Source organism: Drosophila santomea, chromosome 2R (assembly GCF_016746245.2).
Source record: "Drosophila santomea strain STO CAGO 1482 chromosome 2R, Prin_Dsan_1.1, whole genome shotgun sequence".
Taxonomy (NCBI): domain Eukaryota; kingdom Metazoa; phylum Arthropoda; class Insecta; order Diptera; family Drosophilidae; genus Drosophila; species Drosophila santomea.
In genome coordinates, this window is record NC_053017.2 from 17511102 (window position 1) to 17533448 (window position 22347).

A 22347-nucleotide genomic window follows, 5' to 3' on the forward strand; every position below is an offset into this window, starting at 1 on the left:
TTTACGAAGGACTTTAAAAGGAAGGCGTTCGACTTTATAATATTAAAAAATAATGTAATCAGATTTAACAAAAATTACTTGGATCGTAATTTCCAAATAATATCTATTTGCAATTATTGATGCTTTTATTAATTATTATAGATCCCCATTCTGTAAAGCCCCAAATAAAGGAAAGTTGTTTATATTTTAAACTAATTATATTTTATTTTGAATGTTTTGGAAATATATAATTTTAAACTAAAAACACTCACATTACAGTTATTGTAATTATACCTTTTATTTTTTGCAAGTTCATTGCTTAAATAAAATTTAAAGTAATTCGGTTTGTTCTTTTTGTTTCCTTTCTTATAAATGTCTTTTTTCGTCTCAAAAATTTTGTCTAAATGGCTTGTCATCCAAAAATTTACTTTACTTAAGAATTTTCTCTTCGTTTACGCTTTAGTTTAGTTTTGTGTAATAAATTTAAGTTTTTTTTAGTTTACCACATTTAGCAAAAACACACATTTTACACTAAAATTGTTTATACCTTTATTCATATATCATATCTTCCCCCCGACACTTTTCAGTCAAATATTTCTTGTTCAGTGTGGTAAAAAGTTGTATTCTATCCCATTCTATCCATGTTCTTTGAGTATTTTGTAAGTTGTTCTTGTGTTTCCTTCTTGTTCTTGTTCTCGCCGACTTTCTATTCCGTTTTTCAGATAAAATCATGAATACATCTACACGTACAGTAATATAGTTTTTGTTCATTTTGTTATTATAATATTTATAGACGTTTGTTCTTTCATATTTAAAACGTTTTGCGTGATAATGCATTTTGTTTTGTTTTTGTGGGCATTGTGGGCGTGACTGCTGCTCCGAGGAGTAACTAAATCAACTTAAAGTAAATGTACATTCACGTTAAAGCTTAAATGATAAGTAAGGCAAAGGGTTCGATGAGGTTCGCGTTTGCAGTTCATAAATTAATCCATAAACTAGGGTAACTAGACGACTAAGTGCTAGGTGTAAAAAGATGGCAATCATTACTCGTAACTTAACTGAAGCTTTGTAAATGGCAAATTAAAGCTTTTACTTCACATTTCATTCAATCGAATACAAATACAAATGGAGGTGGAAATCAGGGGCTGGGGACACATTTGATAAATGCTCATTCCAGGTAAGTTACTAAATAGTTAAATATCCGTGTGTAAATGTTCATTGTGAGTGGGGTGTGTTTGTGAGATAGCTCAATCGTACAACTAAGATAATGAAATTCATTTGCAGTCGGCTGCAAAAGCGCTTTCGAGACCGTTTGCATGAATTGTGTTTGTTTGTTTGTTTTTTAAGTATTTTTTGTTTGTTTAAGAGAAATCATATTTCAGGTACATCACAACTTAAAATTTAAAAAATTAAATGCAATTTTTTAAATAATTTTCAATGTCAAATGCCTAATGCATTCCATATATGGCAAGCAAACATTTTCTAATCTTAAGCGAATAAAATAGAACCAAAACTACACGACCACATTAGCATTTTTCCGCCTGTCCTCGGCTAATCCTCTTCTGCAGAGCTGCCTGCAGCTTCTCTCTCCTAGTTGATGAGGATCCAAGCTGGCCATGTCGCCAATACTTGTGCAGAGCCAGCGATCCCAGCGTGTGGTAGTTGAAGCTGATTGAGCTGCTCTTACGCGACTGGTTGCACTTGAGGCAGCCCAATCGCTGACGCACCATGCGATTGAGGTACTTGTCCCTCAGTAGGGTGACCACTGCCTCGGGCGTCAAGCGGATCTTCTTTGGCTGCGCCTGCTTGCGCGAGCTAGACTTCTTGCTGAAGTCCAGCGGTGCAGCGAGATACTCTTGCTGGCTGGCCGCATCCGCCAGCAGTGGCAACAATGTGGCCAACTGGTTGAGGGACTTGCGGGAGGCATTCGAGGCACTGTTGCTGTGGGCCGGAGCCGCCTTCTTGGGACTGCGACGAGGTGTGCTGAGATCCAACTGACGTTTGAGCAGAGATGTCACCGGCGCTGTGGGCTGCACCTTCGGCGCAATGGTCAGGGTAATGTCCTCCTTGTTCCGCAGATACTCGATGTACTCCTCCGTTTCGCTGAGCAGACGACGACGCTTGCTCGGCGACAGATTCTCAATATCCAGCTCTGGCTGTTGCTGCTGACCTGTAGTCGTGGCCGTGGGCAAAGCAGCGGCGGCAGCGGCCAGCATCAGTGGCGTCTCTGCCGCATAGTACTTGTTGATGATGTCCTTGACGTAGTTCTGGAACTGGGTGCCAATGCGATTGAGATTCTGGTACTCCATTTGGGTGAGAAACGGGGTCTGGTTGGTGTTGCCGCTGATGCTGGGCGGCGATGTTGCTGCTGCAGCTGCAACACTCGCTGCTGCTGCTCCTGGCGACTTGGTCTTGTTGTTCTCCTTGTCATCCTGGCGATGATGGTGAACGGCATTTCTGTGCGATGACTTGTCCTTGTAATAGTTGTTATTGTTGCTGTTGCTATTGTTGTTATTATTGTTGTTGTTCAATTTGTACGCGGGAGACGATTTAATAAGCTGCAATCGCTGCTGCTGCTGGCTGTGATGTTGCTGATGGGGCTGATGCTGCTGGTTCTCTTGGTCCTCGTCGTTGTCGTTGTCGTTCTCGACCTTGATCTTCCGTTTGCTGGCCAGCAGCTCGATGGCCGTCTGCTCGTAGTTGGCCGCCTCTAGAAATGCCGTTGCCATCATCGCCTTGGTGGGTCCCATGTCCTTGACGTCCATTTCATCCATCTTTTCCAGCTTGACGGCATGACGCGACATCTTCAGTGGCGATGTGGCGCTCATGTTGAACTCATCGCCAGAGAAGCTCGACGAAGAGGCAGACGATGGTGTATTCTCGTCGTCCTCGCCGGTGGAATGTTGTCGCGCTCGCATGCCGAACTTTTGGCGCTGGGAACCGGAAACGGAGCCGGCGGATCCGCCACCCATGTTGCTCAGGCTGTACAGCAGTGCAGCAGCCTCTCGTGTCGTCCATTGCGAAGGCAGTTTATTGTTAAACAGGAGTTGATGATTGGCTGGTATTTTCAACTCGTGCACGCCTCCCGCCTTATGAAAATCCTGAGCGACCGAAGCGGTGTTGCGACTGATGGCGTCCATTTTCAGCAGACTGCAAGGATAAGCGAATAGAAATGTGTTAGATTAATAAATGGATATTGTGACATTGTTAATCAAACGAAGATGAATAAAACAAGTGGCAAATAAACTGCAATTTAGGGTGAAATTCAGGGGAACAACTGAATAAAATGGTTATAATATCAACACTGAATGTATAAAAACCAAAACATGAACAGGGAACATATAAACAGAAACGGAGGAGCCTGTAACCAATTATTAGGAAAGGTACAGAAAAAACAAGCAGTGTAAGAATTTAAATTATTTAAAAGCTTACAAAACACAACATTTCACTTAGTCAGTAGACATTCAAACAAGGAATCTGTACACAATGTGGAATGGGTGTAAGGATAACACAAACAATCAGAATTTGCAAAGTGGTTTAGAATGAGATGGCCACTTTTATAAAACTCAAAAACCAAAATCAACAGAAACAAATGGTTAAATTTCTTGGGAAATTGTGCAGAAGATAATCTTAAAGCATTAAATAAGCATGCTTAAGACAATAAAATAAGTATATAAAAAAAGGAAACTGAGTGAAAACCAACGAAAACGCAATGGATCGGGGATATATTGGTTATCCAAATACCGCGCATAGTCCTCCGGATCGCTGCCCTCGGCCTCGAGGTACTGAAACAATCGCTCCGAGCCGCGCTTTTGCGTGGCTGCGTTTGGCAATCCGCCGGTAAGCAGATCGTGCGGCGGGATTAGCGATCCGTTGGCGCTCAGCCGCCAGCCGACCATCGACGAAGGATTCACGATGATCTCCTGGAGCGGTCCGCCGCCGGAAATGTTGCCGCTTATGCCGCCACCACCGCCTCCTACGCCGCCGGCCACGCCCTCATTGGTGGTGGTGGTGTAGATGGTAACGGCGCCGCCGCCTCCATTCGCATTTCCCACATTGCCACTGGACGAGCTAACCGAAATGGTGGTGAAGTGGTGGTCGATGGTGGTGTGGAGATGTGGTGATCATGGTGGGGATGTCGTGGGAATCGAGAGTCGAGAGAACGAGAGAACGAGGGTAGTAACTAGAGTTAGGAACGTTGTGCGCGCTCGGTTGGGTTTTTGTATTTGTTTTTGGTTTTGGTTTCTTTTTTTTTTTTGGTTTTTTTTGGGATGTGTGTTGGTTTTGTTTTTGGGAGGGGTTTCTTGGTTTAATTTTTTTTTTTTTTTTTTTTTTTTGGTATTTTTGAATGGGGCAGGGCGGTCTGAGAATGTTACCCAAAAGCATTGCCGGCATAGGTGTTCAGCTGGTTGTTGGCCACCAGGCTGTTGCCAATAGTTCGCAGCACATTGAGGTTCTGGCTGTGGCCTCCGGCATTGGCATTGTTGTTGCCATTGCCGCCGCCGTTGCCGTTGCTATTGCCGCTGCTGCTGCCGCCGCTCTGGTTGCCGTTGCCGCTGCGCGCCGGCCGATTATCGTGCGGACTGTTCAGATCAGGGTATTTATGGTTAGATATAGAGAACGTCCGGGGATTTTGGGGGTTAGCCAGAGAAGTGGGGCGAAAGAGAGTTCAAAAGCTGTTTAGAGTTTTTCGTAATTCCCAGGACAAACGAGAGGGACAGGCTAGATTCGGTCAACCGAAGCTTTGGGTATCCTTGCAAATGGATGTGGCAGACAAGTTACGGGCGCCAATTTATAGGCAAATTAATATAACTTGTAATGCCAAGTCTGGCTTACAATATTCCTGCAAATCACTAAGTGGCTTATTCAAAATACGCAGACAAAGGGATTCAAGATTGACTCTATAAGGATTGATTGCCGAATCCACTGCAAGGACACAGCAAAGGGACATGTAATAGCGGCGTATACTTACTGCACATCGCTCATGTGAACCTGGTACTCCTCCTGCGTGTCCGCCAAGTAAGAGCACTTGCTGCAGGCCCGTTTGTTGTGCACCTTTAGCACGTGGGTGGCCAGGCGCTCGGAACGCGCCGCCTTGTAATCGCAGAGCAGGCAGACGAAGGGCTTTGTATGCGTGTTGAGGTGCCGCTTGAGACCCCACTTGTCCGCACCAGACCAAGGGCAGTAGCAGCAGGTGAAGCGCTTCTCCCGCTTGGGTTTCAGCAGGCCGGAGTTGGTGCCACCGTTTCCATTGCCACCATGACTGCCACTGCTGCCGGAACTCGAGCTAGCCACCGGTTGCTGCATAACGCCCACATGAAGGGGCAATACCACACCGGCGCCATCGTCCATTTTCTCCTGCTTGAGCTGGGCCAGCGGCATGTCCGTGGCCGAGGCCACTGCCTCGATGGTCTCCACAATGCTCATACTGCTCGAGGTGGGATGTCGTTGGGCCTCCAAGAAGGCATTGTCTATGTTAACGCCCGCCGAGTTAATGGTCACGTTACCACGGCCGCCGGAGTGATGAGAACCGCTTCCAGAGGACCCGCTGCCCGAGGAGCCACTGCCCGCCGAGATGTGCCGCCGGGTCTTGTTAATGTCGTACTGCAGCTCCCGGTGCATGCGCAGGAAGTGCTTCTTGACATGATCGGCTCGGTTGAACTGCTTGAGGCAGGCATAGCACTGGAAGGGCTTCTCGTCCTTGTGGATGTTCTCATGCCGGGTGTACAAATCCCGCCGGTCCGTCGAGTATGGACAGTGGGTGCAGGCGTAACGCTTCTGGATGTGCACTCCATTCGCGGCAGCGGCGGCCGCAGCCGCTTGAGCAGCCTTCTTCCGACCGCCGCCTCCGCCGCCGGAGGAGCTGGTGCTGCCGCCACTGCTGTTGCTGGGCGCTGAGGTGGGTGTGGATTGGGCCAGATTCTGGGCCGCATTGGCCGATGTGGAGGGGCTGGCGTAGATCAATTCAGCCGCATGCTCCTGTCGGTGTTTTCTATGGGCAGAGAAGATTTAAAACGTGAGTAACTATAGTTAACCAAAACTTTTCGCCATTGTTCAATACATAATTGAAAAGATTTTGTTCGAATCTTACTTGGACTTGGGTGTGCTCTGATGCGGCTGTTGTTGTTGCTGCTGCTGCTGGTTGACGTGAGCGTAGCTCTGGAGCTTTCCGCCCGAGGTCCACTGTACGAGTTGTGGTTCCGCGGCTGCGGCCGCCACCAGACCAGATCCGTCCTGAGCCCAGCGCTGTTGCTGCTCGCCGGCCTTCAGCAGACCCGCCTGGCCAGCTGCGAAGCCGTTCTGCATCAGGGCTGCCAGCCCGAAGGCAGTGCTCAGATGATCCTCAGACTTGAAGCCACCAACGGCCGCTACAGTGGGTGCCGGCACCACAGTCGCTCCACTGCTGGCCGTCACCACCACGGAGTTGCCCGACTCCGTTTGCTGTTGCTGCTGTTGTTGTTGCTGGATTACATTGGCCTGGGTGGTGGCCACGTTATTACCAGAGGCGCCTGCCGCACCGGACTCGTATTCGATGCTGGGCGCCGCCGAGCGATCGAGTTGTTGCTGAAAGGGGCGAGCAAGTAGAGATGGTTTCATTAGATACATTACTATTGGAACCAGCTTCGTCATCGTGCTTACCAGATTTGTAAAGGAGCGCTGCTCGCCCTCGGGCACCGCTGTTGGCCCGCTGGTGGCCACCTGCGCCACCGGCGTGCCGAGCGTATGCAAACCGTTTCCGGTCTCCTCGCCGTACAATTTGCGTGTGATTTCCTTGAACATATCTTCATATGTCGCCTCCACATTGGAGGATTGTCCGCTCGCTGCTGGATGGCCGCCGTTCACTGGTATTAGTGTGGCCATTGCAGGTGCTTCACTTTGCCTTCCTCGGCCTTGGCTAGCGGGCGTGCTGCTGCTGCTGCTGCTTTCAGGGGGCGGAGGCTGCTGCTCTTGCTGTTGCCTCCACGTCCACTCGCCGAGAACTGAAAAATACGGAATTTTTTTTTTACCAATTATTAGGTTGTAAAGATAAGAAGCGTGCCCTTGCCACTAAAACAAATGCATATGCATTATCAAATCTTAAAGCTATCGGGTTTTTCACAGCATCAACAGCTTAAATATGTCCAACTATCTTAGAGCCGCATCCGGCACCAAAATACCCAGCGCCTCCCGCCGACGACGTCACTTGTGGGAAACGACTGCTGACGCATCCAGCTCTGATTTAATGGGAAAGGGGCGGCTGTGACGGGCGGCAAAGGGGGTGGTACCGGTCTGCCTTGGGGACGCTAGCGTGGTGGGTTTTGCCGTTGGTTTCGGTGGGGCATTGGGACTGGGCTTGGATTTCGATTTGACGCAGCATCGCTGAGTCAGCCAGAAGTGCTTTCGAGCGCGTTTTTTGTTTACGAATCTCCGATTTTTGGACCACCGATGTCGGGTGTCAGGTCACAAAAATGTAAAAAGCGCTTTGTTTAAGTGGCTGCCAAGACTAAACAACTACGAACTATACGCCAGCAATTTCAAAAATTGTTTCAACAATATTTATTTTATTTTAAAGTATTATAACTTGACTCTCTCTAAGTAAACAAACTGAAATATTGGTCGCCTGAACAAGTTGTTTAGTGCACAGAAACACTCACAACACAATCGACTCTCTTTTTGGGGTCCCAGCTGCATAAATTAATAAATTTACCACCTTGACGTGCCCAACTAACGAACCATCATCATCATCCACATCACTAGCACAGCATCATCCGCACAAAGAGACAAGCTGCCAACGATCGCGGCAATTTTTTTTTTTGGCGGCGCTTTTGTTGTGCGGTGGGTGGGTGTGGGTTGTGCTAGACGTTCCTACCTCTTTCTCTGCACTGAGAAAAATATCTACTAATATTTGATTGTTGAAAAAGAGTATTGAAACAATAAATATACAACTGAGAATTAGCAAAGGTTATCAGCTCAAAATTTATATGTCTGATTGATTTCATTCGTGACCAAATTTCACCATTCTCCGAAATGTTTTTAGGCGACGAAAGGCTACCAAGTGAGACGTTTCTAGCAGTGTGTATTCTTCTTGGCCACATGTTGCTGCGCCCTGTTTTTCGAGAAGAAACGGTTTTTCTGCCACTCCGTGGCGACAAAAAGCGTGTGTTCGCTTCGCCGCTGGGCCCTGGGCACGTTCTACGGCCCATCGCCAATGGCTGCGCCCACCCACACACCCACTGGTGGCCCCAGCCCAAGACGCCCCGCTGCCATGTCACCGCACCACCAGCAGCACCACCAACAGCACCATCAGCACCACCCACACACCCACGACCACGACCGTTCCCAGTCCCGAGATCCGTTCCAATTCAGTCCAATCCAATCCGATCCGATCCGATACACAGCCTGTTTCTGGTCGTCTCTTTTCGGTTCATATTTCGTATCTGAGTTTTGCATATTTGATTTTTATGCTTCGTGTGCTTTTTACAGTGGGGTGTTTGCTGGTGTTTTCAGCCGCCATGGGGGCGTTTGTTGTTGTTCTTGTTGTTTGTGTGGTTGTTGTAGATGTTGTTGTTGTGGCGTTCGTTGTTTGTTCAAGTTCGAGTGTTTCGGGAAGTCTGGGGGTCTGGAGCTCTGCGGCTCTGGGGATTGGCTCGGGGATCTCGGAGATCTCGGGGCTCTGCCCTAATCTGCTGCTCCGGCCTCACTCACTTCTCTGCGTGTGGTTTTTCGAGCCAAGGGCACGTCTTTGTTGTTGCCATTGTGGTGGTTGCCGCTTGACTTTGGCCACGCTCTCAAGATCATGCCGCACCATAAGCTCCACTTGGGCACTGAAAAACCCCGGATGGGCAAGGAAAGTGCAAGTGTGGGGCTGCAAACCAGTTATTTGCCACAAAGCGAAGGCTTACTGAAAGGAATCACCTTCATACCTATTATATACTTATCTTTTATATAGAATTATAGATTGTTTAAGGGTAGATCGCATCATCTAAGGTATATCAGTTTAGTTTAACCCACTCTACAGACTAATTTTTAGTTAATATTACTATATCATATTATTTAATTACTTACAAATTTATATTTCCGATACAAACATAAAACAGTTAGTGTCGCCTTCATAAGATCGAGTTAGACAAGTTCGTTAAGTTAAATTTCCAACCGCTCCCAAGATCTCTATCAATTTGCGCCACCCCACCGCCGCCCCCTGAATTTGATAAGCCGCCGCCAAGGGGTCAACTGTTGTGGGCGAGACACACACAGCACAACAGCGAAATAAAAACACAACAGCAAAATGGGGGGAAAAAAGCGGAAAGTGTCATGCGTTGCCAACAGCTAAGCGCGCGTGTGGGTGCTGTGCCTCCCCCTTTTCTGCTTTTTTTTGCTGTTGCTGTTGGTGTTTCTGCTTTTGCTGGCAGCAACAACAACATCCGCTTTGCTAATAACAGACGGCAGCAGAAAGCCAACAGCAACAACAACAAAAACAACGGGAGTGGGCTGAAAATGGGCGCGCAGGCCAGCAACAAAATCAATTCACAACAACAACACCAACACCAACAACAACAACAACAGCAGCAACACACCACGCGCACATCAGAACAGCGATCAGTCGACGCTGGCAGCGACGCCGCTGGCGCAGTCGACGCCAAATTGTGGTGGGTGCGCAAACAGACGCCAACTTGGGGGAGTTGTGAGAGCAATGAAACGAAAGAGAGGGAGAGCGAGATGGAGAGGCAGAGAGAAACCGGTTGGGCAGCTGAAAAATGCCGGTTGGGGGAATTTTCGCTGTCTTTGGCTCTCACGTAACAAGTGAGAGCGCGCTTGATCCCCCACTCTCTTTCTCACTCTTGGCAGATGTTGCATTTTCGCAGATGCCGGGCAACTGTTAACGGTAAATGCATTATTGGCTCTCCCCTTTTTTGGGGGCCAGTGGGGTGTTTTTGTTGGATCTAATTTTGTGGGGTTTTTCAATATAATTTTGGGTATTTTTAATTATTTAAAGCGTAGGCTAATCAAATGTTATAGCCTCTAGGCGAGGGCGGTCATCAAAGTGTCAATTGCAAAACACACAGAGATATTGGCAGATACAGTGAAGATTCTCTATGTCAAACGCGAGAGAAATTTAAAAATTCAGTAAAATTCTATATGGGTTATAAGGATTACTACAAGTTCTCAAAAGTTATTTGTAATGATGATTAGGCTTGTTTTAACGATTCAACCGTCAAATTCAAACGCCTTTGTCATTTTTATTTAGGAAGTTGGACTGTAGAGTTATGCACACAGTTTTTAACACCCGTGGGTTGGGCCAAGCGATCTGGCAATCTGGCGACCTGGCAGCTCAGGGTGAGCCACAACATTTACTTGTTGTTGCGGTGAAAGGCCACAAGCGCGACCGCAGAGGGGGCGTTCCGGTGGGAGGGGGCCGACGGGATGGGGGCGGAGTACCAGCAGCAGCAGCGGCAGCCGCGACAGCAGAAACAACAGAAACAACAGCGGACGAAGCCACCAAGCTAATGACATGTTAACACAATCCCTCCACACAGTCACCTCCTTCCTGACCCCTGCCTCTGCCCCTCTCCATCACCGCCCATGGTAACCACCAACTTTGCGAGCGACCAGCACGCAGTTATTAAAAAACGCTTTAGCCGATGACGCACAGTGGGCTGGAACGGGTGGAGCTGCACGAGGAAGTCGCGCGCATTCTACGGGTTCCATCCACAAGTCCATTTACAGATCTCTCCGCACTGGGAACTGTGCAAATCGAACATATGACATTACACACTGCATATCTAGTATATAACCTATAGATATTGCTTATCCAATATGCCACCTGTAGATACCTAGATAACTGAGAGCTTAGAAGCTATCAAAACGCAGAATCAACCACTGTGCCATTAGTATTTGGCAGCAAGCACTAATCACCAAAGTGGGTGGGTGTCTAGCAGCACCATCGTATATCCAATCCAACTGACCGCAGCTGTCCCAATGATCCAACCGATCCAACCCATTCCACCGACCGACCACGGAATAAAATCGAAGATTTTATATGCGAGGCAAAATTAACACCGAACAGCAAAAGGCCCCCACAAAAGCCAAAGCAAAAGCAAAAGCCAACGGCGACTGCCAACGGGATTCTCGCTGTTTATTTCAGCTACCCGCGCCTTTTCAACGCCCACCATCCAAAAATCGACGGCGTCAGCGACGCAGGCGCAGCTGGGTGGCTAAAATGGCAGGGGGGAGTGGGGGCTAGGAGGGGTGGCGAGTGGGTGGTTCGCTGGGATGGGGCGAGGTGAGCTAAGCGCGTATCTGTGTGGGCAGCAGCTGTTGTCATCGATTGCATTCGTTGGCCAATTCGCTGCGTGGCTCAATGTTTCTTTTGCACATATGCACAGTTTTTACTTTGGGGAAGATTCAATCTTAATATATATAATTTTTAAAGCAAATGCTTAATCTGTAAACTCAAATACAGCTTGCTTTCGGATAAATAAAACCCATTAGTCATCGCACTGTTATAAGTCATCAGTTCCATCTTAGTTAGACGTCATTAGAAACATCTCCTAGAGATCTCCGGTAACAGGTTGCGTGTCGATTGACTTTAATGAATTGGCTATAACAATGCCACTAGGTCAAAGATGGTTACTTTCTAGGCAAACTAAACCAGATTATGAAACTGCGTTACTCTTTTAAAATTATTAAGCATTTCCCTAAGGACTTTCTCCCTTTCCGGCCCCAAAACAAAATTGAATTGCATGCGCCCTCGTTTTCCCAACACTTCCTTTCCCATTCCCATGGTGGCACATCCTTGGGTTAATGGGGCTGGTGGCGGCGAACAAAGGACAACGGTTGTGGCGACATGTATATGGGCGGCAGGTGGTACTTTTTGTGGCCACGATGCGATGGCAGCTGCTTTTGCTTCTGCCGCTGCTGCTGCTGCTGTTTCTTCTTTGTTTTCTTACTACACTTTTTTTTTTGGAGTCTTCTCTTTGAGCTTGTTTTTAGGTTTTCGAGGCGGATGATGGCCGGCCAGCAGACAACAAAAGCAAATTGCTTTTGGGCCCAAAAGTCTTCGGAGCTGGTTTCGTTTGTTGCTTCATTCCAATTTTTTGTATTTAACTTCTTTTTTTTTCTTGCTTTTGGGTGGCTCATCTGCTGGCTGGCGGTGGGCGTTCGACGGCTTCAAGGGCAGGCCCAGAAAACAAGTCAGCGACCATAGCTTTTGGCTATGATTGCCCGCCTTTACTTTCCTCATCTTTTGCGGCTGCGGCGGCGGCAGCTGTTGGCAGGTGCGCGCCCTCATAAAATGGCCAGTTAGCCAGCAAAAAAAAAAAAGAAGAAATAATAAAGTGAAATACATGCACAAGATACAGAAATGCAGGCGCAGACGTTGCACATGTTCGTCTGTCCTTCGCCTTGAGGACTTCAGGACTTCAGGGGTCTTGAGAACCTAAGTCCGAGCCGCGTCAGTTGCACCCTCCCTGATCAGCTCCTTTTCTGGTGAAATCTTTGCCGCATGCAACATGTGCTCGGTGTCCGATCATCCATGGGGTAGCAATTTGTGCCATGTTTTCCATTCCCTTTTTTTTTAGGGGTGGTTTTCCGTCTTGCCGCTTCGTTTCTCAACTGCAATCCAGGCCGACAACAACCTGCTGCCCAGCGTAGAGATCACTTTTAGGGTTGCCCCGTTGGGCTGCAGGTTGCAGCTGCCACTTGCCGGTGGTTGGGGTGGCCGAGGGGATGGTTGCTGCGGGGTGGAGTGGGGTCTTAAGTGCCGATCCTGTTGCTTTTGTTGCGGACCAACGGATGCGATCCTTCAGAGTGGAGGAGGAGGAGGAAGAGGAGGAGTAGAAGGAGGTTCCAGGATACATACAAACGAGCATGATGAATGGATTTGAATTCGGCATTTGAAGAGGATGCATTTAGGTGTGACTTTCTAGCTGAGTCTATCGGCAAGTGGGGGGTTTACAGATAAATTCTATCTGATTTCATTCATGACACACTATCGCTCGTATGCAGATGGTAGATCCCCTAGATTCTCTAGGCTTCCACATACACCCATCCGCTCTTTGGAATGGCGATCGGGTTGAAAGCTTCAATTCTCGACCGTCAGCAAATGAGCGCACCTCCTTCGCCTCACAGCCGCCAGTTGGGTTTCGTGTTGTACTCTTTGGGTTATCATATGAACAAATGGATTTCCGAGAAACCACCTACCTACACACGAGAAATGCCACAGCCCAAGCAGCCATCATCATCCCATCCCAATCCCATCCCATCCCATGCCATGCCATACCATGCCAACCCAATCCGTGGGCCAGCCTATCCGTATACGTGTGTAATACATATAGAGCCAAGACAGCCCAACCCAACCCAAAAACCGAAACCCCTCGCTGAAATGTTGACGCTGGACGCCTCTTAAAGAAAAACAACAACCACATGCACAGCAGCAGGCAATCAGAGGAGTAGGAGGCCGAAGTGGGGGTGGGGCATGGGTTTCGGGATGGGGTAGGAGTACGGGTACGAATACGAGTGCCAGGAGGAAGCAGTGGGAGGTGGAGGTGGAGGTGGAGGCGAGGAGACAGACCCAGACCCATAATGAAATTTCACAACAACCTTCAAGCAGACATCGTCGCCGTCTGTCGTGCTCTTCCTCTTCGCCACCATCATTTTCAGAGTTTCTTCTTAGTTTTTATTTTTTATTTTGGTTCGGTACGGTTTGGTTTCGTTGAATATTGAAAAACGGTCGAAACGGTTGGGGTTTTTTAGGCAAATTGTAGTAGGAGGAGTGGCTGGTGGTGGTAGTGGTGGCGGTGGTGGTTGGTGCCATAGAATGAGCCAGCGAAACGAAGATAATGATGATCGCCGGGCACAAAAGCAAAAACGAGACCAACCAAAACTCAAGACGCCCAAAAGATTTTCGGCTCGGCTCGGCTCAGTTTGGGCCAACAAAAGAAATGGAGAAGAAGATGTGAGTTCGTCTCCCCCCTCCCACATGGTAGGCACCCCACCCACAAAGCGAACAAAGAAGTGAGAGATGTACACACAAGAAGTGGAATGAATCCTACGCAATGGGGTGGCTGTATTGCTGCGAAAGGGGACGGAACTCCGAATCCGAAGCCGAATTCGAATCCGACTCAAAATCCCAATCGAACCGACTGACGCCAACAGGTAAAAAGTAGAAACCTTGAAAGCCGCAAAACAAACAGCTGCTGCAGAGAGCGGGAGGGAGAAAACAGGTAAGCGAGGAGTGCAGAGTGCAGAGACGAAGGCAGGTAACTTTCGGGCAGGGGGCGGGTGTAACAGGAAATTCCTATGTGATTTTCGGTGAGATTGCTGCCTCACTGGGGTCGCATCACCATCACCATCGCATAGCATAGGATCGGTTTAGGGATTGGGAATCGGGATCAGTATCGGTGCAGCACAACAACCCTCTTTACCACTCGGGCAGGTACCATCCATCGCAACCCCTCTTTTCTACCTCCCTCCCCTCCCCTGGCTGCATAAAATTGCTCTACCACCGACGACGGGAAGTGCGTAATTTATTTTTGCCCTTTTTTTTGGGGTCGCTTTTTCCATGGGAATGCCGAAGTTGAGCGGCGGGGGGAGGAAGCCAAGCGTGGGTTGGCAGTAACATAAAAAGCGGGGGGTCCGTGCAACGCAGGCAAATGTAAGATGGCAGATGACTCAATACTGTTGAGTTCTAGAAACATTGGTGCCATAACTCCCCACATTATCAACAAGTATTTATAACTTTTTTCTTGAGTTTGCAGAAAGTGGATTTCACAGAAAATTCAAATGTTTATTATTTATTTTGAAACATGATTATTTGAACAGAACTTAATATTTGACGATAGCAATCCGAGCCAAACTTGCCAGCGAACTTAATGTTTTCATTATTAACCTAATCGAATATTTAAATTATTGCAAGTATACAAATGATTTCTTCACTTCCAATATCAACAAGTATTTATAACTCGGTATAAGTTACATTTACGTACGTATATGTATGTGATTAAATTATGGAATTGTGCTTCATTGCATGTGAGTTGATTTCCATCTCCCCCATGAGAATATGGAGTTTTCCAACGGCAACCCTTTTTCCAACCGATCGTTCCAATGACAACTCCTTGGAAGGCGAGCCAACCACGAAGATGAGTCCATAATAAACAAGCAAATAATAGAGGGCGACTGCCAGTGGGGGCGGCAACTCAGCGAAAAGGGGAAATGAGGGAGGGGGTGGAGTAGGTTGAATGCAAAAGTTGCTATCGATGGGTGGGTGTAAAAATTCATCAGAATGCAAAGGGAGAGTGTGGGAGAGACAGACGAAGTGATAAAGCAGCGGGGAAGGGAAGGGGACAAGAGCCACGCCAAAATGAGAACCTACAAGAAATCACCATTTGAAACAGCGGGCGTCGCGACGGTCAGTCGCCTCCCCCCTTCCCTACCCACTCCTCGGTTTTGTCCTCCTCCTGCGCAACAGGGTGAAAGGGAAAGGAAGAGGAACATGTGACAAAGCAGAACGAATAGGAGAGAGGATGTGAGTAGGCGGCTTTCCAAGGCAGGCAAGATTTCTCACTGTGTGAGTGTGTGCGTGCGTGCGTGTGTGTGTGCCTGAGAAGACGATAAGCAGCGGCATCGAAGAAAGTAGGATAATGAGGGAGGAGGCAAAGGAGGCGAAGGTGGCGGAGTAGGGGGAGTAGGAGCAAGGATTGGTGGTGGGTTTCTTTCGATTTCTTTTCTTTTTGAGCCCCTTGCGGCGTCGCATTTGGGATCTTTGGTCTCATTTTTCAGGAAAGGGGTGCCCACTGCTCTTTCCCTCTTTTTTTCATTGTGGGGCGTTGGAGTGGCTCGGATTTTTTATTTTTTGGTTTATAATTGGAAATTGGGTAACCGGTTCTGGGCCTAGCTACCTGTGGGTTGTTGGGCTTGTCTCTGCACATGGCCTTCGAGGTGATTTCTCGATGGCTCGCAGATTGTGTGGGTTCGGTTTTGGCTTTTGGGTCTGCTCCATTAATTATATGCAGCAAACTTCCCCGAAAATAATTAAGTCCCCCTTATGCTCAAGTCACAAACAATTATATTTTACCTTTTTATGCTGATCAGTATTAGTTATTTCCAGATGGCTCTATGGCCATTGCTCTTGTTTTCCGATTAAGGCCTTCCAGCCGGCTTGCGTCGATTTCCTCGAATTACAGTCACTATTTGTTCACAATTTGTTCACTTATGTTTAATTAGAACAGTTTAGTTACAATTGATACGCAAGCACGCACAATCAGCGGAGATTTCTTCTGTATATATTTTAAATAAGAACTTGTGCCAAAATTCGCAGGAAAACCACGCGTTGCAATGATTCTTATAAAAATGCCGCACAAAGTCAATTCCAAACACGATGAAGGAGGAAAGCGAGAACAGCCGAACCGCACACCACGAGAAATTCCAACAGACTGAGAAAGATGGAAACAACAAACGATGGCAATGCCGACGCACAAAACAGCGCACAGTGGGGCGATAGTGCGCTGTTCAGCGTACGAACTGAAATATTAATACGCTGGAACTATGCAAGACTTTAAATAACTTTTCTTCTGACACTTTAAAAAGAATATAAAAGAGCAATGCTAAATTCTAAGTATAATTACTTCCGGTACTAAATATATATTATTATTGTTTAGGTCTGTTGTTTGGCTTTACAATGTATTGGATTCGTTGATATTATAAGTATAAATAAATTATTTTCGTGCATCAATATTCAAAATCAAGCAATTGCTATGTTTGAAGCCCACTGTGCAAGTGGCCACCTTACAAACGAATGATCGCATAAAAGAGAAATTGCAACAAGGCAAGCCACCCGCTCATTCAAGTCGTATGTTGTTGCTTCTGCTGTCTCTCTCCCTCTTTTTTTAGTTATTGTGTGTGGGCCGGCGTCGCACAGTGTGAAACTAGAAACTTTAAATCAATAAATAATTTCATAAAATCTTGTTATGTTGCAATACTACAGTTCAAGTTCCTGGCTAATTAACATTACATTATTGTAAAATTTTTTCAGCTGTCTGATAATGAATTTAAATATGAACAGAAAAAGATTTTCTAAATATTCGTTAATGCTGTTACTGAAAACCCCGCATAGCAATTACATACTTAAATGGCCCACTGTGGCAAGCTGCGACAGCGACAGCGGCAGATAGCGAGAGTGGGAGTGGGAAACCGTGTAGGGTGGTTTCAGAGTAGAATTTTCGGACCAGGTCAGTTTGCGTTTGCGTTTGCGACGGCGCAACTTGATTTCGCTGTTGTTGTTGCTGCTGGCTTACGTTTTTTATGCGCTGCTCGGGTTGGTAATGATCTTCGTGCATGTGGGTTGCCGTCGTTGTTGTTTTTGTTGTTGCCGGTGATGATGGTGGTGGAGAAGTAGGAGGAGGAGGAGGGAAGGTGACTGCGACTGCGACTGTTGCGTTCATTAGCGGGGCAGAGGCTTTTTTGGGTTCGGTATATGTTTGTATGGTATATGGCCAGAAGGAGGGCGTGCGATACATGGTCCAGGTAGACACATAATGAAGCCACAGTCGAACTCCCAAAACCCGACATTTTACTAATTGAATACATTGGCTCTTTACTGAAAGCGAACTCCATCGCTTCGAACTTCAAATGTGTTATCTTTTCCTAGAGATTTAATTTTGATTTTTGAGCCTAAACTTTGCAGATAACTGATTAGCGCAAAGTTCGTGCTCTCGCAGTTTCACTGTATTTATAAACAGAAGCACCCACATGGCAGCCTCGATTGGGTGGCATAGCCCGCCGATTTTCGGCGTGGGCTGTTTTTTGGCCGCATTCGATTTTGGGTTCAAGACTTGCCATTCAACCTTTGATTGGCTGGCCTATAACTTTGCGCTATCTCTGCTACAGTTGCCTTGCTAGATATATATGTATGTACATACATATGCATGACTCATAAATGGGGAACTCCCAGTGCAACAACAACGACAACTGCATCAAGTCAATGAAATTGAAAGTTACTGGCAATCAATGGACTCTAGTGCATCTTGGTCTCCAAGTTGTTACTGCAGGTTTGCAGGTTGCGATGTCGCTGATTTTGATCGTACTACTCATGTATATCCCCCGCAAAAGGAAGACAACGACAGCGATGTGTGGCTGCAAAAATGCATATGGTGCCACGAGGTGAAGAAGATGTACAATGGCCAGTCGGCCAGGCAGACTAAGAAATGCGCTAGCATTCAGATAACTACTAACTTTCTGCATAAAGTAATCATTAAACTCCAAGTTGACATATATAAAGTATTATTCGGGTAAAGTTAAGTAGTTATGTGCGCAAAGATCTTCACTTGAACACTTAAACGTATTTCTCGATAGCAAGGATTTATCAAAAGGTGCTGAACAACCCACATGCCTCACTCGTAGGGTATCTGCAAACAGGTTAGCCCTCGAAATGGAGCAGTGCGAGCACCCTACTTTGCCTTCATTGCCACTCAAGTGGAAGTGGCTGGCCGAGGCGATGATGATGATGATGATGGTGGTGATGGTGATGGAAATGGAAATGGAAATGGAGATGATGATGATGACGATCGCGGATAAAGGAGCTGCCTGGGGACTGGAACCGGTTCGCGAGCAGCCGTCAGTGGCCAACATGTGGGCCACCTCGAATCCCCCTGAGAGGTTCTTTCGGTGGCAGACCTCACTGGGCCTGGGTGGACCCGTTAGTCCATCCTTGGACCGGTGCAAGCTGTGATATAACCAACTATACCCGTAATGAGCCTGGTCAATTACAGCAGCACATGGCTTCCTACGGCCAGCAAAACCTGTTGCCCCTGAAGACAAAGCCCTTCTTCTTCGGTTTCCTTCAGTTGGGAGAAAGTCTGAAATAGGGCTTCCCATTTTGGGCGCCACTTGTGACGAGGAAATCTGCCTGCCGCTTCTCAAAGGGGTCGAAACTCTTGCACTTTGTCACGTCTCATTTAACTTGGGAACCCCAGGGGTGGTTGTGCGATCACTGGTTCCCACTGTATAGTTCGCTCCCACCCTCTCTATACGTACGCTTATTCCCCATCCAACATGCACAGAGAAAAAAGGGCACTTCGATTGAACACATTTGCATAAGTCTATGTGGCTATTTGTTAAAATACATTGTCTGAATGTTCTTAGAGACTGCTTAAAACCACATATAATATTATAATATATATTAAGATGTAGAAGTATGCATTGGAACCTAACTAACTGTTGATCCTGCACACCTAAGTTAGTTCTATAGATCTAGCGAGTTCAAACATAATTTCATTGAGTAAATCTCTAGATTTCCGCTGTGGTGAAGATGTAGATTTCTCCATGTGGAGACACCCCTCGTGGAGTGGGCGTGGGACACGGCCACGCATGCGCAACTCCCTCCGAACTCCCAACTCGAATCCGCTTTGTCTGAGTGGGTGGGTTGTGTCAGTGTGTGTGTGTTTTCGAGACTGGGTTTGTTTTGAGCATTGGGTTGGGTACAGTCTCCGCTTGGCTTGCCTTGCGGTCGGGTGAGTCACTGGGTCTTGGCCCCTGGGTGATTTTTTCAATCATCATCATCAGCGTGGGGAGTGTGAATGAAATGAAGTCAACAGGAAATAGTCAGTTTGCGGCTAAGAATAAAATCAAATGATCGCTACGCTTTTTTCATACTTCCCAAGAATCAAGTTAAAAGTGTATTTAAAGAAATCTATGAAAGTGATCGCTAATAAGTTGTTTTTAAATTTCAACCTATGTACATTTTGAGGGTCTAACGAACTCATTATTGAGTTCATAGCAGAAGTTAACTTTTGTTCGTCGTCTACTTCCGTTTTCCACCCCTTACATTCCAATGTAAAGGAATGTGCGTTGCATTCTAGGCATTTTCCAGTGCTTGACTTCGCTTAACTCGAGCTTAAAATCAATTTTTGTCGTCGAGGAAAAAGCAATTAAGCTGTCAGTCTATGTAAGCAGCTTCAAATACACAACTAATTTCTATATATATTCCATGGAGACGCCATGAAACGAAATTCAGTTGCCGGTATATCCCCCCTACTCCGTACATAGTATTTATTTATATAGGCATAATCCCGGGCAAGTGCAATTCGACTGCATACAAATTGCATTTCCTATATAATATATAAATGTATAAAATATGTGCGTGTGAATAAAATCTTTTATATATATATACATATATAGAAATATATATATGACGCACTCGAATGCAGTTATTTGCATTCTGCAGCAGACATTGCCACCCACAAATTTTCACCATATTGCCCATGGCAACAAAAAACCACACATTTTTAGTTTTCATTTGAAAACACCATGCCACAAACGGAATTCGTCAAAGGCAAAATAATCAAATACAAATTATATAACTCCTACATATATGTACATTTGTATGTAGTCGCATATGTTGCATAAAAACCGAAACCCCAAAAAACCATATGCAAAAACCCCCACCATTGAATCGAAATGAAAATGCATCTCGCTCTCTTTGGAGAGAGCGCAAGCCTGTGCCGTTATTTTCTATTTTCCCAGAGAGCGCGAGAGTGAACGAACGAACGGAAGTTGAACTCTCGAAAGTGCAACACAATTCCTTTGCACTTTTTTGATAAGGGGTGTGGGTCGCTTTTTGGGTGGTGTTGGGTGGGTGAATATAACAAAAATTGTTATAGACACAAAATTTATGATGTGCTCCGGCTGTGAAAAACAACCACCCACCCAGAAGCAGGGAAACCCACGGGGTGGTAAGGGAAGGGTGAGGTGAGGGGGGGTTGGCGGCAGTTAGTTTTCAAATGCCAAAACAGTTGAGCTATTGTCGCGAGAGCGGGATAGTAATACCCTTCAAAACCAAAACGAGAGCGAGAAAGAGGGTGGGTTGTGCATTGTTTGGGGGTTGCTATACCGTTGCATAGAGCGCCTGCTCCACACACCAATACCATTTGTTTTTATTCCACTGTGTGCGTGTGTGTGCGTGTTTGTGTGAAGTATTGATGATGGAAAAATAGAAGTTGGCGCTTTTTAGTTGGGGGTTGCTGCCCCCAGTGGGGTGTTTCTCTGGAAAAAGTGCATACCGAAAAAGATACGCACACACACACACACACACACACTCACAAACGCATTGCGGAAAAATCAATAAATCACTTGGGCTTGGAAAATAGATTTGATAATGCCCCCCTCCTAGGAAAATCAATTAATAGATAATCCAATGCCATTCCGATTAGTTTTAAATCATTTTACCCAGCAACTTACCAACATGTTAGCGGAGATTTTGCAGCCAGCCCCGGAGTATGCAACACTTTTTCGCCTCTTTTCGCGCGGCACACTGTTTCGAGGATTTTCGTTTTTCCCTTGCAGCTGGAAATGAATTTACTTCTTCACTGATTTGTTGAATTGAATGCACTCCTTGATGCACTTTTCGGTTTTCCGACTTTGCGAGAACGGACCGCGTTTCACAACTAACCTCATCAACACTCACACACCGAATGAGATTTCGTGACTGAATGAATATGAATGGTCGCGGAGGAGCGGATCCTACGGCGATTCTCCGCCACCCACTCGTTTGGGGGTGGCTGGTGGGCTGGGCGGAAAATGTACCGTCCCTCCCCCTAATGGGCCAAGTAAATATGTTGTAATATTTAGTTTTGTTTTTGCGTCTGCGATGCGTTGCTTAGTTTGCTGTTGTTGCCGCGCCGATTGCCTGTCGCGTAATAATAATACCTCTCCGACGTTGTGCAATTGTGGGAAAAGCTTCCTGTCTGCGCCGCCCTGCTTCTTCTTCTTCCGCCACCCCGCCACCCCTCCGCTTTTCCGCTTTCCACACTTACGAAAAGCGCGCGCATTCCGCAACGCTCACGCTCCCACGCATAACAAGCGACTCTCCGGAAAATAAATTGTCATTGGTCTAAAAATAAGATTAATATATAAAAATATTTATTAATTGGCTTAAGTCAAGGCAGAGCTTAATAAAATAAATTATTTATTTTTTATTTGACACTTTTTGATACCATCGATAGTCGCCCCGAAATCATCGGAAAAAATCGAACATCGAATTCAAATACTCAACGTTTCAGCGCAAAAAAGACAGTTGGTTTTTCCCTTAAAATTTTTTTTTAAATTTTTTTATATATTGTAATATAGAAACTTAAATTAACAATAAACGATGGAATTAATGAATTCGAATTGAAAACGGCAGAACATTTTTATTACACTATATTTATGTAGTATTTATTACACATTTAAGCAAAGCGAAAAATTGGTTCCAACTATCCTATCTTAACTCTTTAAATAATTGTTCTATTCGAATTAATAAATATGAACACAATAACTTATTACTAATCCTGCTATGGCTGTTTTGTTAACCTGATCAATCTGATCTGATTAATCTAATAATCAGATTAATCAGTTAAA

The 22347-nt window shown here is 46.2% G+C and overlaps 1 protein-coding gene across 5 annotated transcripts; it reads right to left on the minus strand.

Moving 5' to 3' along the window:
• Window positions 1-287: 287 nt before the first annotated feature.
• On the minus strand, window positions 288-21631 carry LOC120444652 (protein charlatan). Of its 5 annotated transcripts, none has more exons than XM_039624488.2 (7): window positions 21190-21631; window positions 6619-6959; window positions 6071-6543; window positions 4952-5971; window positions 4356-4562; window positions 3724-4050; window positions 288-3129 (listed from the first exon to the last, which is right to left on the minus strand). In XM_039624488.2, the coding sequence occupies exons 2-7, from the start codon at window positions 6838-6840 to the stop codon at window positions 1506-1508; spliced, it is 3873 nt and encodes a 1290-aa protein (XP_039480422.1). In that variant the 5' UTR covers window positions 6841-6959; window positions 21190-21631; the 3' UTR covers window positions 288-1505. The 5 variants fall into 5 exon arrangements, with proteins under 5 accessions (XP_039480422.1, XP_039480421.1, XP_039480424.1 ...); XM_039624487.2 differs by lacking the exon at window positions 21190-21631 and adding an exon at window positions 16031-16401; XM_039624490.2 differs by lacking the exon at window positions 21190-21631 and adding an exon at window positions 16031-16401 and having other exon boundaries at window positions 289-3129; window positions 3724-4041.
• Window positions 21632-22347: the final 716 nt, after the last annotated feature.

Excerpts from the sequence above, each read along its gene's own strand:
- LOC120444652 (XM_039624488.2), bottom strand. The coding sequence starts at position 6,840 with ATGGCCACACTAATACCAGTGAACGGCGGCCATCCAGCAGCGAGCGGA. Across the intron at positions 5,972-6,070 it reads CAGAGCACACCCAAGTCCAA|AAAACACCGACAGGAGCATG; the intron begins GTAAGATTCGAA and ends CTCTGCCCATAG. Across the intron at positions 4,563-4,951 it reads GTTCACATGAGCGATGTGCA|TCCGCACGATAATCGGCCGG; the intron begins GTAAGTATACGC and ends TGATCTGAACAG.